At 26.0% G+C, this 20957-nt stretch overlaps 1 protein-coding gene across 1 annotated transcript in view; it reads right to left on the bottom strand.

The window, feature by feature from the left end:
• Positions 1-15535, bottom strand: part of LOC129967543 (synaptotagmin-4-like) — a 56586-nt gene extending 41051 nt beyond the window's left edge. Inside the window, exon 1 of the mRNA XM_056081893.1 lies at positions 15131-15535. Coding sequence (XP_055937868.1) covers positions 15131-15170 — 40 coding nt within the window. The 5' untranslated portion in view covers positions 15171-15535. The remainder of the gene's footprint in view (positions 1-15130) is intronic.
• Between the last annotated feature and the right edge of the window lie 5422 nt (positions 15536-20957).

Below are 20957 nucleotides of genomic sequence, written 5' to 3'. Positions count from 1 at the left end.
AATTTCACAATGATGTTAAATATTAAAGGTTAAAAGAGATTTTTATCATTAAAAATGAAATGAAAGACGAACATTATTGGATAATGTTTCCTTTCTAAAGCTGAAACTGAGTTATGCTTACGAAACAGAAAATTTACAAAAGAAAAGAAGATTACAGTGCATTCTATTGTACTGAAACAGATTTTGAGGATCATTAAGTTTTTTTAATACAATGTTAGATACGCTCGAATGTGTTTGTGTATGTTTTTCATAAACAGTCCCCAAAAGATATATCATTTCATGAAGTCCTCTAAAAAGAGAAATAAAGAATTGTTAAGAAATAAAATGTGCTTCGTTTTATTCTAACGGGAAATGTAAGAAGAAATTACTGTTGTTTCGGTTCAGTGATTGTATATGAAATTTGTATATATACAATCAGAATACATTTTGTGTAATGGGATAGATTATTATTAATTATGCATTTATTCAAAGATTCATATGTTTCCCTAATTATCTTAATTTCTTCATGAATTTAAAAGCTAAAAAGGTAAACATTTAAAAATGACAATAACATGAATTGTTATTGCTTCATAATGCTTTTTCTGAAAATAAATGTGTAAACATGAGGAACTTATTTTAAATATTATGTCTTATAAATGACATTTTCTGCTAATTCTAAGCATTCCGATAATTATTTTAATGATACTAACAACAAATCATGAAATTTCGATTCAATCATCCTTAGAATATGTTAAATCTTATGATGATCCAAAAATCGATATAACTACGATTTTACTAATGACTTTCGAATAAAGGAAAACGCATAGCTGTTTGAAAAATTCGAATGTGAAATATATTTTGACCTTTTAAGAATTTGAAGTCATTACTCAATCATTTCTCACACAGGCTTCCAGTAAAATCTTTGAATAATCGTCGTTGTTTTCTCCGAATACTTATCTTTTTCTTCTCGGTGATTCGACGTTTTATCTATCCATGTAAGTGAGGACACAAGGAAGTCGGCATCTTGATTGAAAAAACTATCTCTGGGGAAATTTCGGGGAAACAATTTCAAACTTATTTTATTAAATAAAATAAAACAAACACACACAAAGTTTCGAGAATTGTATTTTATTTTTTTCCTTAAATGTTTTTTTTTGGGGGGGGAGGAGGGTGAGATGAAGTTATCTACTGTGCAATTTTTTTTTTTCAATATCTGTATTTGCCCAGTTATTTAGATTAATCAATTATATATTTAAAAGTTTTAATTCTTATAAATATCTTTTCATTTAAGCATAGTTTCCATAATGAAATGGAATAAAATTTCAACATTTAACCACAGTTTTCAATATATTTTGGCATGATATTACTATAATTTTTAGAGATGCTATATTTCTGCTAGAAATGAAGTAGAATTTAAATGTGTGTGTGTGTGTGTATGTTACTGTTATTTACACAATTTACAAAAGGAGTAAGAAAGTGAAGTTACAATACTAAGAAAGAGAACATGCAATTAAAGGTTAGATTGTACGGACAACTACACTTTCGATGACATTATCATATTTTGGGCTTTGATCCCCCCCAAAAGGCTCGTTTATACAATAAATATAATACAATCTTAGAAAATAACTCGAACTTTAACATCTATCAAAATAGGGACTTAAAAATGTTATACTTTGAGAATTCAAAAAAAAAAAAAAAAAAAAAAAAGACTCATCTATACATAGGATAAAATGAAGTCTCATGAAAGCGTCTGTATGTTTAAACCAGAAAAACTCGAGAAATAGTTAACTGATTTTGGAGATATTTGAACCATAGGGCATTTATTGAGAAATGTTTTAGTATATTGAAGTCATATCAAAATTAAAAAAAGGAGTTTTATAACTGCGATTTTAATTATTTTCCTACTACATTTATCAGCACATGTGCGAAAACTTCAAATTGCGCATGCGCTAATAGCAAGAGCTGTGATATGCATATGAGATACATTTCTTTGTTTACGTCTGATTTTAAACAACCATTCAAAACTTATTATGACCCAGAAATTAACTGATATGGGAGATATTTGTGTCATTTTGTAGGGCATTTATTGGGGAAGGTTTTATTATATTGAAATCATATAAAAAAAGGAGTTTTAAAATTGCGATTTTAATTATTTAAAGGACAAACGTTTCACACTGCTGGAATTGACCTAAGCGAAGAATGTTTTTCTCATAGACAACTTTATATGGCACTTTCTACAATTACATTTAAACAAAATCTTTTTGCCTTGGCACCAGGAGGAAAAATAGTCAATATAGTTTACAAAGAAATATTACGAAGCAAGCTGAATTTTATTTTCATATCAAATTATACACAGTTAATAAACAAGTATGGAACAATGGGTACAACTAGTTATTTGTATATATTTTAAGTTTCGAAACAGCTTTTCTATTGTATATTTGGATGAAGTGAAGAATAGTTTTCCCCCGAGTTTGTCGCCAATATGGCAACCCATCGGAAAGCTTTTCTAGCAACCCTAATGCTGTTTTGTTTACTACTTTTTGCAATGGTTGAGTTGTACATGAACTACAACTATATTCTTAAAAATGTTAAATTAAAAATAATAAAAAAATATCTATTAAAGATATTAATTTTGTTCTTTATTATAATTAAAAGTTTATTAAATAAAGAAAGTTATCAGAAGTATTTGTTTATTTTGTCCGCCATCTTTATTGGCGACTTGGCATTGTTGGCGCAGCAAGGGGCACACTAAAATTCACTTTTACCAAATTACCAACCTCGCAAGGCGCCAAATGGCTGTATATCAAAGTCTAACCAATATTTCTGAATCTGTCCAATAAAAAATGGTTTTGTAGTTATTTTTTATTATTTCTAAACATATTTTTATGTTTGTTTGATGTTGCTTGTCATGCCCATGTCAAATCGGGTGGAGGTAGACTTAAATTTAAAACTAATTTTTTCTCTTGGGCATTATGCCATGGGCAACGTTGTGCGGTACTGCTACTTATGTATAAACGATTAAATTAAAATTAAATGCAGCCAATAACCCCAACAAATAAGTTGGTCATCAAAGAAAGTTAATAAAAATGAAAGCTTGTTCTAATTTATTTCCATTTCGAATATATTACTTAAGAGAATTTGAGGAGGTATCTTGTAATATTTAATTCTGGCTAAATGCTGATTTCAGCATTTTACTACCCTCTTCCGAATTCTATACCCTGCCAACGTATTAATAAAAAATGTCTAAAATTGTAAAGAATAATGAAAATATTGCTGTCATATAATTGAGTGTATTATCCAATGCCTAATTGCATATTGTAGAATCATGCCTTTTTTTTTCCTTCTGGCAAGAAACATATTGAATTTCAAAATTAAATTGATTAGTCGGCTTTTATCTGTATCATATGAACATCAATTGATTAAATTTCAGGTAATATTTTTAAGTTTAAACAAGAAAAATCCCATTTAATTAAATTAATGTCCCGTTTAAAAGAAATGCGATTTGGAAATGGACCTCTTTATTAAGAATTGTGTTCAAATGATTAGGACAACACTTGGACTAAACTTCCAAGCCACACCAGTCTAAAAGCGTTTAGTTCTCTATATGTGATTTGACGTGTACCGAATTTACTTACATGGTAAATTTTAAGTGGAATAAGATGATCCTGGACTTTCTGGTCTGGAAATTCAGATCTTACCGCCAATCCATCACCACCATGAGAGGGAAAAATTTAGGAAATTAAGCGCAATCAAGAAATATTAGATAACAGAAGAAATAATAGATTTCAATAAAGCAATTATGTTGAAATCAACGTATTTTTTTTTCTTCTTCTTCACAATATTAAAATGTCTTAATCGCATTCCTTGAAGAAGAAAAACATTGTTGTCTCTCGATTCACATCCGTCTTCTAACTTATCAAAATAGACATCCCACAATTCTTATGTCATACTAGCAAACTCGTCAGAGTTAGCTATACATCTCTCTCTCTCCCTTACCTTAGCTGTAAGTTGATCTTTAAAATATTACATTAAACTGACCAAAAGATTTATTCAGGGTTTAAAACAATGAATGTACATAAAAATACACTCTGTATTAAAGGAGGGTAGCTTTCTTCAACAGATAATTAATTCTACATTTTCGAACACTCAACATAGAGCAACAAATCTGCTCAAATATCCACCCTCATAATTTTTATTCACGAGGCTAATTAATTAGGAGCCACTTTGCGAGTACAGCATGTCAACTGATCTTGAAAACATTTCGCTCATGCCAAGTAGGGCAGAATGTTCCAAGAAGATAGATTGTTCTGTCTTTCACGAATTATGAATAGTTTCATCAGGAAAATACTCGTGCTTAAAGTAGAGGTTCATAATTAAGCTAATACTTTCACATATCTGCAAGGGATTTTTAATTTTCGCAATTTCTAACGAAGACACTTTAAAGTTTAGAAGAAAATAATTGTTTTTAATTGTTTAATAGTCCTGCTTTGATCTATTTTTTTAAAAAAATATTAATAAATATTGTTAAAATCTTTTATTAAGAAGGTTATCATTGAATGGGATTTTTTTTTTCAATATTTCTTTCAAAAACTGCCATGTGGAACTTTAGAAATAAATACAAATATGTACATTGTATTCCCTGTATTTGTTTATATGACTGTAAAAATAAATATAGGAATATGGTTAAAAATTCGTAATTTTGAATTTAAATAAATAAATAATAAATAATAATAATTATAGATATTTATTTAACTTGAATTTCTAATTTAAATTTTTAAGTAAATAAATCTAATATAGTTTTTAAAGTAGCAAGTACATCAATAATTAAATTATATAAATAAAAGCAACCAAACGAAATTTATAAAAGTTTAGATTCATTTAATTTAATTAAAACCTCGTTTTAAAACTTACTCGATCACTAAAAAAATCAATCTATATAAGTAAAATTGGATAATTAATTTTTTATAACCTATCATAATAAATAAATGAAAAAGAGTTTTTCAGATTATACTTATATATACTATGAAGCATAAAGAATGATTCAGTGGATTTTCAATACGTTAATTAAACTGCTAATTTTTAATTAATTAAAAGCTAGGTTTCTATTGACCAAGTACCTATTACCCAAGCAAGTCAACACGGCAGTGCCCAGGATTTGTTAAATAATTAAAAAAAAAAAAGTAAAGTACGAAGATGACAGATGTTTAAATAAGATTTTTCTTACGCCATCGGTATTGAAAAAAGTCTGTTTGAGGCTATTTTCGGCTAGGCGTATTAGGTTGTTGCCATGCGCCACAGGGAAAGTCTATTAAAAGTATATATATATTTTTAACCAACTTTCCAAATAAAAAGTAAAAAATACAAATTCATAAATAATAATATTAACATTTTAATATAATTGATCATCTATTTCATTATTACGTTACTGTTAAAATATTTTTTTATATCTAGTGTCTGCTTAAATAATAGTGATTAGAAAAGTCGATACTTCAATGTCCTGAATATAATATTGAATAATCATGAATATAATAAATTAAAAAATATATTTTTTCACAAAGTTATTAAAAAAATTAGAATAGCTATTAACATTATGAAACTAAACTGTTAAAAATTAAAAATATGAAACTAAACTGAGTAATTTATTAAAAAAAGGTCACATAGTTTTAATTAGAGCCGTAAACTGCTTAAAACCACTGCTGTGTAAACGTGAAATTCTTTAAAAAATTTTTTGTTCCTTAAATATTGATTTATTTGCTGCTTCAATTTTTAATTAGTTTTATTTTTTCCTGTTGTTTTTATCCTTATTTTTATCTGTACATATTTTTATCTATGTATGTAGTTGTTTCTACTTACCTCTGTAAGCGTTGTGCTGTACTTTGTGGTGCACAAGGATTGACTTATTATTAATAAAATAAAAAAATATATATTGATTTAAGATTCGAATATTTGCTTTTAATGCCCAATGAAGATTTAAATTCACTGTTTAAAATTGCAATTCCATGCTGAAACGCATGCATAAGTTGCTACTTCAAATATTTATTAAATGTTGTATCATTTCTTAAAAAATATTAATGGCTTATGAAAAAAATTGCCTTTATCGGGTTTTTAAAAATCATATGTAAAGGTCTGTAATTTTTCAAGAAATGAGGTGGTCATAAATTTTTTTTAAATAACAGGTTTCCTTCTTTTAAATCAAGGTAATATTGAAGATTATGGTGAGATTTTGGAGATCATTCCTTATCGATAAATGAATCTTATTGTTACGTAGGTTATCCTAGAAAGAATCATTTTTACTTGGTATTTAGAATTTTAGTCATGCAAAAGTCGAGTTGAGAGATTTAAAGAGCTTTACACCATTATGTTCATTATTACTAAGCATATCCCTAATTTTTTTCTCTATACCTTTATACATTTAATTATATAACATTAAGCATATGCTCTTTGAAAATGCATATGTGTAAAAGTATATGCACTTTAAAAATTTATTATTATCTTGTTATGAATTTAAATTGTAATTGTGGGTACAACAGGTTTCAAAAAAATGTATTAAAAGCACATTTTAAATAAATTCCAGATGTTGTGGCAATCTTTTTTTTATGTTGCAATAGTTTTGAAAGTTAACATGGGAAAAGGTCAAAATTTCGTTTAGTTTTTAATTTAAATTCTAATAAAAATTTCCAAAAACCGCAATGCATCTTCTAAAATATATATGTGCAAAGTTTGGTAGCTCTAGACTAAATGGTGTAGTTTGTAAAACATAACCGCATACACACACTCATCTTTATTATTAGTACAAAATCTCTGTCTCATTAAACAATAATGGACAATGTGTGTGTGTCTATGCACCTTTCTATATGTGTTGACATTTCTACAACGAAGCTCTCGCTCATTAAATTCTTAGAGTTTACATTAGGAATTATTCCAGAAACCGGGTATCAATAAAAATTGCCTTTTATGCACATAGCATCTTCAGTAATTCATATATATATATGTGTGTGTGTGTGTGTGTGTGTGTGTTCATTATGTTCATATATATATATATATATATATATATATATATATATATATATATATATATATATATATATATATATATATATATATATTCAATAACACACACAAAAGTTAATTGAATTAACTGAACCAGTGCAAATAAAAGTTTAACAAATAATTTTTTTAAAAAATTAACTGGAAAAAACTAAGATAATATGAAATCAAATAGCTAAAATTTCTATTTTACAAAAAATCATTCATTCGTTTAATGGTCGTTTATTATATTTTTGCACTTCCTTTATTTTAATTTCATATTTTATAAAAAAAATAAACTTTCTGAAGAATTTGAGCTTAGAATTGTATAGGAATCTTATTTTAAGACTGTCAGGAATAGAAATAGCCTTTTAAATTTCAATATAAAAAGTTTATTTATTCAGTTTCATTTTATATACTTAAATATATGTATAATACTTTTTCATATTCTATACTTAAAAGGAATATGAAATATGATGCTACTAACTCAAATTCATAAGAATAAAAAATTTTGTATTTTGCATAAAATGTGGCTTTATATAAAAACTATTCTACCTAGATTGTATGACTTCCCTTTTAAACCAAATATGAAACATAAAACTATTGAATCTGGCTCATATAAATAAAAATATATATTATTTCACAAATAAATTCTCTAGAATAAAGCTAAATAAAAAAATAAAAATAAAATTCGATCGTCTAAATCAAATGATTGTAGCATGATAATATTTAGATTCAATTTTCTATCTTTATTTTATCTTTAAAATTTGCTCTTTGTATATCAAACATAATGAGCAAACAAAATATATACATATATTACTTACAAAATACAAAAACAAGCATACAAAATATATAAAATATATATTTAATATTGTCTCAACAACCAGAAAACAAAAGCAATGAAAAATATTGTAAGATATATTTAAAGATACTCTTAGAGGTTTATTAAAATTAGAGAAAAAACTATTGAAATAAAATTAGTATTACTGAAAAATCATGTTTCGAATATTGAAGTGTTGTGCTAATGATTTTTATGCAATGAAAAGCTCCAAAGTTATTAAAGAATTTTTTAATTAATTTTTTTATCAAAATCACATTAAAATTTTGAAAAAGCTTTTTTTAGTGAAGACCTGGCACCCAAAAAATGAATTGCTTGACCGATTCAATGATCATTCCGTTACACAATGATCGGGCTTTCAGAGAATTAGAGCCATTTTTCTATTATTTATGAAACATAACGCAATTAGTAAACGGATTCCAGTTTAAAAACATTATCATATTGAAAAATATAATGAGTAACACAATAACTTTTGTATATTAATGTATATTATAACTTTTTCCTCGTATATCATTTAATTTGTCTGTATATCCATTCATTTACACATACTTTCGAAATGAAGAGAAATAAGTCTTTTGCTCAAAAAGTATGCTTTGATTGAGGACATTTCCGCAAATCCATCGCGTGTAATTATTTAACACAAAAAATACCATACTTCAAAATCAAAAAAGTAACAAAAAAGAAGTCTGATAAAAGTTTTGGAAAACTAAAGCAGGATGCAACTCTAAAACTTTTCCGCTCGACTAAACGAAATCTAAAGAAAGAAAAAGGCGAAACAATTTCTCCTTTCCGGGTGGCATCGGCATCATCTGTTGTTTCTCATCACTAAACCATCCTCTGCTTCACAGAAACATTGATTTCCTTTAGAAATAAAAAGAACTTCTTTCTTTTGTTTTGCGGATTATTTCCCCTCGTGCTCAATAATATCTAAACTTCCTTCCAGAACTTCTTCAGATGAGCAGTTCTAAGTTATGCAGTTGTTGTTTAGTGTTCTCTTTGTCCAAGCCCACTCCCATAGCTATTAATATTTCTTCTTTCGATGAATGTACATTTTAAAATCTTTTTTTTTTTAATTTATCAGCATTTTTTATTCTTTTACTTGGTCTTAATGGACAATTCAAAGGGAAAAGATAAAGAAGAACATTGATTTTTCTCTGCTTTTATACAAAAATAACAAAATTAAAAATTGATCGCAAAATGTAGTTTTAGCTTCTTTTTTTTCGTAATATTCTATCAAGGAAAAACAACAATAAAGTGTTTAATTATTAATAGAATTTTCATTTCTGAATGATGCAAACGATAATGAAATAAATTTTAAATCATCGTTTTTTCCATTACAAATAGTTCTATATCCAGATTTGTCTAAGAGTTCCTGCTTTATGAATAAAATAATTAACTGGAGTATAAGGCAGTTTTTACTATGTGATTATAAATGATATAATTTCATTGTAAGTATGTAACAATTTGTGCTTTTTAAAGAAATTTCGTTATTGTTCATCTTTTCTATGTATTTGTAAGAAAATTTTACATTAAGTCACGAAAACTGAAACTTATTTGGTGTATTGTTTTCTACAATAACAGCCGCAAGAAAGATAATTTCTTTCTATCATTGATTCATCTGCAAAAGAAAGATTAAGGAAAAACTGGCTGTTTACAAATGGAAATATTAGCTCAAAAGTTAGATGGATTTATAAAGAAATTAAATTATTACTTTCATTCATGCCAAGCCTTCTTTAACGAAGAAATTATTTTTGCAAATATACAAAATCCAAGTTTTACAGACATGTGAAAAGAATACTAACTTTCACACTTATATAAGATATTAAGCAAAACAATAGGCGGAGCTACTCACTTTTTCGAATTAAGTTCACAAATAACAGAACTAAAAATTGCTGCTCAATTTTTATTTTTTTTTGTAATTGCTTTTTACGTTTTATCTGCATTGTTTTTTCATTAAAATTTTTAACTAGTATATTATGCAAAATAAATATTATTTTATTTCTTGCCAATAATATAAATTCATAGATTCATTTTATTAACTGATGCACTTTAATTTGCAGACTACATCTGTCTAAACTTATATATATATATATAATGTTTTAATTATTTTACACATAATTATTAATTTCTTTCATATTATTTGTTTTAAGGCTTTTGTTTCTGAACAAAAACCTATTTTCTCTAATTAAAATATTGGGGTTAAAAATATAATTTCCAATAATTTGCATCCATTTTTATAAATAATTCTGTTCATAGAATTTAAGAAAAACATGAAAAAAATTATAAGTGCTATGCTTCTGAAATCTTCTGATGTTTATTATTTCAATAATTTTGAAATTTATTTTAAAGCATATGATGTGTCAACTCTTTTATACTAATAACGAATATTTTCTTGCTTTTCAATTGCCACTCTAATTATTCTAGAGATACTAAATAACTATAAGGTAGGAATGGGTCCCTCAGAATAAATTGAAAGCTTTTAATTTGAATTTTAATTAAGTAAACACTAGCCTGATTGCTTTAGGATTTTATGAAGAGAGGCAATTATTTCTTAAAGTAATATCACTCCAAAATAATTTTCATAACTTCTTAAAATTGAAAAACTAACTTTTCAATGACATCAAATTAACTACCATGAAGTTGCAACTTTAATAATTTGAAAACAATGTTCTTCATCGTTATAATACAGTTCAAAATCACAAAGTGTTTCTTTAAATATTTTATGTCGCATCTTTAAATCAATAACTTTTATTAAAAATTTTTTAATTAAGCTTTAAAAATTAAAATACCGGTGGAATTATTTTAGTTTGGCTTCTGAATGATCATCTGAAAATGCTACTACCTATACTTTAAAATTGTGGCAGCTAAAAACTTGCAATTTTTTTAATATTTTTTTTTTCAAATTTAAAAAGTAATAATTGTTATGAAATCATTATAAAAGTATGCAATTGAATTACAATAAGAAGTCGCTGTCAAATACCCTTTAATATGAGTAAAACAACATGCAGTTTTGAAATTTCTACCTTAATTACTTTAATTGATGGCCATAAGAAGGCAGTTGGAAGAGCTCCTTTCCCAATATAGTATACAAAGAATATATTAATTTTAGACGATTGCATAATTCACTAATTAGATTTAGAAAAGCATCATTTTTCATCAGTTGTTCTAAAATTAAAAGGATACAATCATATTTCATTATTTTCAAAATAAGTCAAAATAGCTTGAAATTAAACAGCTATTAATTTAAAATAGTTATTAATTTAATAGCTAGTTAATTTAAAATATCATTTTACAAATATAATAATTAAATCTCCATAAATTATATTCCTATTTAAAATCAAATAGGAATAAATATTTATTTACTTCATATAAAGAAGTTTCTTTTTGTTTATATAGATTAAGAACAAGATCTCTACAGTTAAAAGTTTTAAAAGCATGAGTTTGAGGTTGTTGTTTTTAAAGCATGAGAGGTTGTAAAAAGGAGTTCAATTTAGTCTCTTAATGTAAATGTGATGTTTATTTAAAAATACATTCTGCATCTTATTTTATACTTAACATTTAATTGATTGATGTAAATATGCTCCTTTTAATTTACAAATCTTCGTAGAGTTTATTTATATAAAATCTTCACAACAGATATATTAAATTTTTCGGAACCTCTGGGCCCCAAAAAGCCCATTGAATAAGTCGACACTAACATAAAGCATAAAGATCTTCTTGCTTGTACTCAATACTTATTTTCTATTTTAAAAATATTATTTAAAAATTGTGAACTGATTGGATATTCGGCATCTAATAATAGATTCGTCTTTAAAATTATCTTAATTAAAATTTGTATTTTTAATCAGACATTCTATTTTAACACAAATAAAAGATTATTAATAAATTAAATATTATTTTGGCCTTATTCAACCTAAGGAATAAAAAAAAGTTTGTCAAAAATTCTTTCTCGTGCTATCGATTACTAACACATATGCGCAAATTTAAAATATTTGGAATTTCATTTTTGTAATTAATAACGCAGATCAGTATTTTTTATTTAAATGGTACGGTTTACTGAAGCTAAAAGAAGACACTGAAATGGAAAATTTTAAAAATCAAATCAAAAATAAAGAAATGATTTTCAGACACTTCTTTATTTTGAAGAAAATAATATAGTAGAAAACACAATTTTTTGAAATCCAATTAAATCTTAAAACCTTTACGACAGACTAAAATTAAATTAATATAATCCTTAATTTGATTTTTTTTTTTAAATAAATTATTCAATTTTTTTATCTGAGATTTTTTGAAAATAAAAAAAATATATATTTATAATCAAATAAAATTATCTAATTTATCTATCTAAAAAATAAGAACTTTTTTTTTCATTTTTTAAAATTGTATTGCTATTATTCGCATTGTTTAGTATTGTCGTCGTACTAATATCATGAATTTTTTTTATATCTAAAAATGCCAAAATGAGTCCAATAAAAATTCCTTGAATTTCTGTTTCTTAGAAAACTCTGTCTACAAAGCTTAATTAAGTAAGTAGCCTTGTATTGATTTGTGGTAATGACTAATTGCCCTTGATGTCACCAGGGTTTTCCGCCTTCGCACTAATCCTGTATATTCAGACGATAGTTTCTTTTTTATCGTTTCTCTTTCCGGTGCAATTACTTAATATCTGTTTTTGGATATTGTTTATTCTGAAAGAAAAAGTGCAATGTATTTTTTCTTAATAATTCATTAAAAAGTTGGATCACATGTATTCACTGATGAAAGCATTCTACTAAAATAACTGTAGAACAAATTTTAATATTTTACACCGAAAAAAAAATGTGAGTAGTTTTGTTTCATTTTTTAACTTTACGTGATTTATTGAAATTTTATGATATTAGGGATTTACAATTAAAATAATAAATTAAAAGTAAAATACAGAAGAGTAGTTATTTTTTCATAAGCTTTAGAAGTGATCTAATTTCAAAATGGGAAAGATCTTCATTTGAGTCTGAAAAAAAATAAATATTTAAGCCACGATTTTTTTTTTTCAGTCTGATATATGGTTTCAATTTAGGACTATTTATCCCGATTTTGATATTTTAAGGAAGTTCTAGTACTCTTTTAGAATTAAAATACATTAATTATATAAAAAACAATTATAGGTCTAAGAATGCATCTCAAATGAATGTATCAGAGGTCTTTTTCAAAAAAGAAATCACTAGAAATGCAAAATTGCAAGATGCTGGTATTGAAAAGTTTAATGTTGCACAAAAAGAATACTATTTTATATCATTCTGTTTGAAATTTCTGAGCTGTCTAAATTAGTTTGAACTTTTGCCATTTTGTATTTCGTAAAGGAATTCAGTGAACTAGATATGTAAAAATAAAATAAGAAGAATAGAAGTTGAGAATATAAAAATAAAATAATAATAATAGTAATAAACTGAATTACTGTTCTTTTTATCGGAGAAGTCGTTATTTTCTTTTTAAGAATATTATTAAACTAGTAGTGCCTAACTTTCACTGCATTCTAAAATAATATGGAACAAAAAATTGCGGCTGAATTCTTTAAAAAAATATATCTTTCGATTATTTCAGTGTGCAAATTCGTATACAGTTGATTTTAAACTGGAAGAGGAATATTTAAATTCTTTCTTCCATATCATAATCTGTTTCAAAAATTATCAGTAAAAATACAATTCTCCACATCTTTTCATTATCTTCATTTGATATATCTAGAAATGCATTCATTTTCTATCTTAAGAATTGCTTCATTTTGTTCTGTTGCTAAAACTCCAAATTAAATTTCAAAATGATTATTCAATCATGTATGCTTTAAAATTCTCATGAAAGAACTTTTATAAAAGTTATTTTATGAGAATTTAAATTCAAAAAATTATAAATTATAAAAAAGATATAAAAATTATAAAAGTTTAAGTTGTAAAAACTCGATGAATTTCTTTCCATGCTTGAAATTTGTTAACCTAAAAATATATTTATATTATTTGAAGCAAAATAAGTTTAAGTTTTAATAAAATGAAATAAATAACGAAACAAGTTTACACTTACTTTAAAAATGAAATAACCTTTAAATACATAATCTGAACTAAATTATTGAGTAAATAAAATACATTTCTTTAAAAATTATAGTTAAAGAGATCTTATTATAAATCCCCATTCAGCAATTTGCTTTAAATTAAGATACTGTTTATGTCTTTTTAATTCATGAGGTTAAAATTCATATTTTCCTATATTTATCATTCCTAGTAATAATAACGATACATCATAGTGACAGTCGTATTTCATTGATGTATTTTATAACATATTAAATTCAAGCATTTATTTTCGATATCTTGTTGCGATACGTTGTTGATCATTCAAATATAAATCTGAATTTATGATGATTTACAATAAATAAAAATGTATTTAAGTATGTAAAAAACAACTCTTTATAAAGATAGCAAGATTGTTAGATTTATGCAATTTACATAGTCTATGACTAATAACATGTTCGTAACTATTGAAAAATTCTCAGTTCTGAATTATTTATTCAATCGTGCATGCACCAAAATTCTCATAAGATAATTTTGATAATTGATAGATAATATGACTTCACTAGACATAGCTTCATATAAAGCTAGATACTAGTCCAAAGCAGAAGTAATAAGTTTTATTTAAATCCAATAATTGAATTCAGTATTAATATTTTATAATAACATTAGATAGAGTATCAATTAAATAATATAAATTTATCAAAAATAGCTGAGAGTTTTAATATTACATGAATAATCCTATAAAATTTACAATTTATTAGATCGGATTAATTTATATTGGTATTCTTAGACATCTTTGATGTGCTATATAAGTCATGATGATGATGTTAGAAACAATTTTCCTATTATCTTGTATTTAAACTAATACACATAAACTAGGTAGTGTGCATCCTAATTTCTTTTATTTTGCAATTAAATATTTTTTTCTACTATTGACATTAAGCGAAAGTGACAACAGCTGTTGCTTCTCCATCGGTGACATTTTACTCTGCGCCATGCAACAGCTGGTATCCCACACTATCTAAATTAAAATTAAACCACCAAAAATGTTTTAGGAATTGCACCATCGAATGCATTGACATTGCCTTTCTACAAAGAAACAACCATTTCTACGAGAGGAGAGATTTATAACGAAACCGATATTTCAAGGACTTCCGATCCAACAGACATGACAAAATCACTTGAATTTCGCGACATTTTAAACACACAAATCGATACCATTCAACAATCGATACATCAAAAGTGCACTCACCCTTAACATGAATTTGATCTGCAGGCCCTGGAGGAGGCATGTTCAGTTCCTTGTCTACCAGAAAGTGGGAGTGTTTCTAGAAGCGTCTTGCAGAAATCTTAAGCATCCTACCTTACCATATGGAACGAACGCATGGGCCAAAGATGCCCACAAAATGTCTGCCTTTCTATAGTAGCAAATAACCAACTGCGATCTTACAGAGACGTTAGGAGAAAAACACGGCTTAGAATTACGTCATTAGTGAAGGCCTTGTTGACAGTGGACAGCGAGTATGAGTCACTCGTCGTTCGAACTAAAGGGTATATCTGCCTGGGTAGTGTAGCAGCGATATTTTGAGCAACCCTTGGGGCGTAGGGTCGATCACTGCGTGCCCTGTTGGCATGACAACCGTCGGTCGGCTCCAATCTGACTCCTCGGTGTCTGATGCACGCACCTTTTGGTAACGCCCTGAGAAATCTTTGGAAGCGATCCGGTGGGGGGATGGAGAATCTTTTTTTTTTCCCCTTTTCCTCCAGAAAATAAAAAAGAACCAGGCATTTTCTCTGAAAGATTTTTCACGTTTCGTTTCCTTGTTGCTTTCTCAGAGAAGATCACCGGTTTCGTGCCCTACTCTTCCTTTTTCGCTGAAGCATATAATAGTTTAGGAAATTAAGTTAGTGAAAGCACTCTTTTCTCCCATTAAGAGACTATTTTCTGTCTTCGTGGAATGAAATTTAATGATGTACATTTCTTACGTGACACTTCTGCGTGCAAACATCTTTTGGAAAAAAACTAAGTTTACTACATCTTATAAAAATTAAACAATAAAATTTTTTACGAAACTGAGCGTCATTCTTGTTTAAAAAGTAGGAATAGAAAACTTTGCATAATATTTTGTAATAATATGCAAATAATAATAATAATAATGCAAACTATTTAAGAACAATTATGAATCATCAACTTTCGAATAAGGATTTTAAATAAATTTTTCTTTTTAAAATAGCATAAAATCTGAACCATTTTTGAAGTTAATGAATAAACTCACGTAAATTACTATTCTTTGTAGCTTTTTTGAATTTGTACTGGAAAATCTCTGTGAAGAAATTTAAAAAAAAATTATTATTAATCATATCCTAGCATTGAAAATAACTGGAGTTAGGAATTCATACAAAGTGATGGTACATTTCTAATCAATCCTTTTCCTTCTACGTGACATTATTTATTAATTGTATTGTGAGGGAGTCTTCGTATTTTATCAGACTGTAAATGTATAGTTGAATGCCCCTGGTAATGAATATCACATTAAAAAAAACATACTGAAATCTACAATTTCACAGCACAAAACAGATCAAGACTTCATGAAATCCCTTGAGAATTAAGCATCGATCACGTAAAAAGAAATTAGATGAGAAATGTTTCCAATTTTAAAGTTAAAATGTGAAACCCTTTTTTCCACCTGAAAACATCTTATAATAACAAAAGTAAATGTTGGTCTACTGACATTTTAAATGTAGACCAATGGACAAAGAGTTATCGAATTCGTTGCTATTATACTTGGAAAGTCATAATAAAGTCCAAGATAATTGTTTTCAAAATTTTAATTAAATTTTTAACTATTTAATAATTAAAATATTTCCATTTTCCTGTGATAATTTCAAGGAAACTGTTATAAAAATTGATTTTAACATCATATTAGAAATCAAAAATCAGAAAAAAAACTTTTTAATATTACCAATTAATTAGTCGCGCAATTCCCTCCTAATTTTAGTAATTTCTTTAAGAAAATTTCAAATACAATTTAGAAAAATATTTTTTAGGGTTATAATAGAATTTAAACGTCGTCTTCATTGCCTATCGGAATATTTAAATACATATTTTCTTCCACTGCTTAAAGTTAAAGAATGAAATTGTTGTTTATTTTCTGCATATTCTTTAACTATGATGAAAGAAATAAGCAAAATTGAAATAAATCTTAAAGACTGTATATTTGTAGAAATTTAGTATTCTATTTTATTCCATTAATTTTTTTTTCAATCTCTAAAAAATGTTTTATATATGATGTAAATATTTAAATATATCTGGTAAATAATCCTTCGATGTTAATAATTATATAAACTAATTTGTTTTTTTAAAAACATGTTTCAATCTGCTATGAAAAGCTATTGAATTCTCATCATTTTCCACTTTTTCTTAAACGTTTACATTTTATATGATATCGCAGAGCTGTAATGAGTTCAAAGTTTAATATCAAGTTCTATCTGAAACACTTCAAATACCCTGCTCAAGGAACCTTGAAGAGTATGAACATTACTAGAGAGGTAATTCGCATGAAATAACTATATTATTACTAGCGAGCGAATGAGTTGGCAGAGGCGATTAGTATCTTTCTAAGTAATGAATTAATATATTAAATCCATACTTTCTTCTGTTTGTCAAAAATGTTATTTCAAGATTATTTTAAATTTAAATACATAAAGATGAATGTTCGTTTGTATTTTCTTTTATAAATTTGTAATTTCTGTTTAATATTTATGAAATTTGGAACGCATAATGTTCAGGACAAAAGGGAAAATCACTGTCATTCTTTTAACTTTTCAAAACTGAAAAGTTAATTAAAATATGTTAATTAAAAATAAGCAAATTTTTGATGTTTTGCAACTATATTTTCTGAAAATATTATCTCATAAAAGTGATTTTTGAGCTATCTTAAAACTTAAAAAAATTACTTTTTCAACGAGACCAGTTTCATTTCCCATACAATTACTTCACTTATTACAATATTCTTTAATTTAATTTATTATCAAATCTGTACTAATGTTTCTAGTATTATGATGAATTTCGAACCAATTTTATCACGAAATTCATGTGTCTACTTTTGTCAGTGTTAAAATTAAGATATTTTTTTGCAGCAATTTTTAGATCTAAATTTATGTATATTGTTTGCAATATAAGAACTCAGGAATATTCATTTGTAATATAGATATTTACAAATAGAATCATTTATTTGTTCAGTGATTCATCAGACTAAATATCTTAAAGAACAGAAGCTCTAAAAACAAAATTATAACTTAAGTGTTTCTCTAAACTTCAGAAGCTTAATAAACTAGGTATTTATTTCCTTTTGTATTCTGTATAACATCTGTCTTATTCCTGTTTTCAATGCATTGTTCAAATATGCCAGTTTTATAATGAATATACATTTCTAAGAAGAATGACGTAGTTACTCTGTTATGGCTGATTGTCATGAACAGGTGAATAAATGAAATTTATATACACTTATTTTATATTTCGTTCATCGTTGAACAATAAGCATCTATTTTTAAACTCCCGTGAATGATGTATTCACTCAGTTTGATAAAAAGACGCGAATAAAAAAAATCATTTTGTGAGAAGATGAGACTTGTTACTATTATTTGTCACTTTCAAAGATTTTATTTCAAAACCATCTGTTCTTTTTGCTTGGTTTCCCTTTTCTCTCTCTCTCTCTCTCTCTCTTTTTTTTTTTTTTTTTTTGTAGTTTAATCTATATGTAGCTAATTCGTTAGAAATAGGTATACTCTTTATATTGGGAAAAGGCTTTAAATGATAAAAACGATATTCTATGTTTCTTTAGTCAGTAAAAGCAATCTTGAAAAAAAATTATTTTTTACAGTTCTCTTTTTACAGATACTTTTTTACAGTTTAAACTATTTAAAAAATTACTTTTTACAATAAAAAAGTACTTTTTAGTAACTAAATTACTTTTTACAGTTACATTTTTACGTCTTATTGTCATATTTAGCAAAATATCCTTGGTATACTAAGCAAAAAAAGTTCTTTTATTTTACTTATAAAACTGATCGAAATTAAAATTGTGAATATTACTATAAGTTTTTCAGTAGCCTTGTGGAAGATCTACCAATCAATGCACGGCGCCAAAACTAGGTCAAAATACAAGGAATATATGAAACAGAGAGATATGATGCGGTGTAGACAAATGAAAGAAACTTTTTATGGTAATTTGAACAATATTCCTTTTAAGAAAAAAATATATTAATTAACACAATGTTTTCCATATAACATTGTTTCGTTTCCTGTCTCTCAAATAGTTTTATCTCTCAAACAAACCTGTCTCTCAAGAAACCTCGTTTTATCATCAAAGCCGTCTTCAAGATTGTCTTCGAAGAAGGAATCATTGACTTAATATTTATTCAGCATCCATCAAATATTTGATAAATTCACTTTCGGACTATAAAAGTAATTTCGCAGGGAAACAGTATTACAGAATGTATGGAAACTAGGCCGAATTTGTACCAAATTTTGAACATTCATCATTTAAGGCAAAATAAAGAATATTGTCAAATTTCAAAGTACAAGAATTAATTAAATATTAAATTAATTAGATTTTAACTGAAATTTTGCAATTTATTCCGCTATAATTTTAGAGAAAATTATCCCACAAGAAATATTTTTATGCTATCTAAAAATTCAGAATTTTATTTTTTCGATGACATCAATTTCAACACGAATACTCTTTTTTTTCAATTTTTATTGATTATTTAAAACTGATAAATAATTGAATAGATGAAGATATTTTGAAATAAAGAAATATATAGATTCTCCGTTTCTAGGCAATAATGAGAATCTTAACTATTCTAATTTCCTTTTTTTTCTGTTTTTTTTTAGTATTTCAGTTATCTTAATAAACTTTTCAAAATTCCTTTTATTCACAGTTGATCCCTTTTATTATAATTGTAGAATAAGAATGCCTTTTAAAAACTGTTGTGAGAAAAAAAATTAGTAGAATTTTTAAAGGATACTAAAAAAAGAACTTAAAAGCAGACGATTAATAATTTAAATCTGGAACAATTATTGATTTTATTTATTTACCATGTTTTTTAATACTGAAAAATTAAGCCTCTATGTAATTATCTCAAACTGTTCAAAAACCTCTCTTATATTTCAATATTTATCTCTAAAATTTAAAGTACCCATTCAAAAAACAGTAATAATTTACATAGAGAATTAGATAGAAAATTTATTTTTAAAAAAATCTTCTGGTTTCAATTGATATTCTAATTTTAAAAAATTCAAGCAATAAAAAGAAATGACGTTATAATATTTTATATTAAAAATATTAGCTATAAAAGTATTTTAATCACGAACAACACTGTGTATATGAATTAGTAGTTTATTTAAAAAATACTTTTAATTTACAATAAAGAATCTTTACTCAATGTGTATATAGCTTCTACTTAAATCTATTTAATCCAATGGAAAAACAGCAACAACAACTTTACTATTTTTCTGAGCATACAGATTATTTTATATAAATAGCAAGATATCTAACTGTTATGAATAATACAACAGAGAGAGGTGCAGTAGTTAAACTGATAAAAATAAATGACGTAGGATCTGAGGATTAGAAATGTGAAACGAGATAGAAAAGTTTCAGTATGCGTTAGGAATTACTTAAACTATCGGGAAAATTTAGTGTATTTTCCTCTTGTATGAACATATTTATTCTTTTCTGGCTAATGGAATGAAGTTGTGCAATGAATAAATAAGTTAGCAGACGTTCTTCCTGCCTTAAGGACTATAATCAATGACTGTTTAAATTAAAATGGAGAAATATATGTACGTTTCATAATCATAGCCAGTTAAATAATAAAACTAACTAATATAATATTGATTAGGCTAATTCGCATATTTTTATTCAAAGTTTTTTGTTGTATCTTGGATTTCCTATTAACAAGATGTTAAAATATATATAATTGGAATTTAGTTTGATAACGCGTTAATAATGCAAGATTAATGCTGTAATACTTTAGATGCACATGTTTCTTTTTAAGTATGTAAATCTTTTATT

Source organism: Argiope bruennichi, chromosome 1 (genome assembly GCF_947563725.1).
Source record: "Argiope bruennichi chromosome 1, qqArgBrue1.1, whole genome shotgun sequence".
Taxonomy (NCBI): domain Eukaryota; kingdom Metazoa; phylum Arthropoda; class Arachnida; order Araneae; family Araneidae; genus Argiope; species Argiope bruennichi.
Note: the sequence above shows the minus strand (reverse complement) of the source record. Positions and strands in the feature narration are given on the sequence as shown.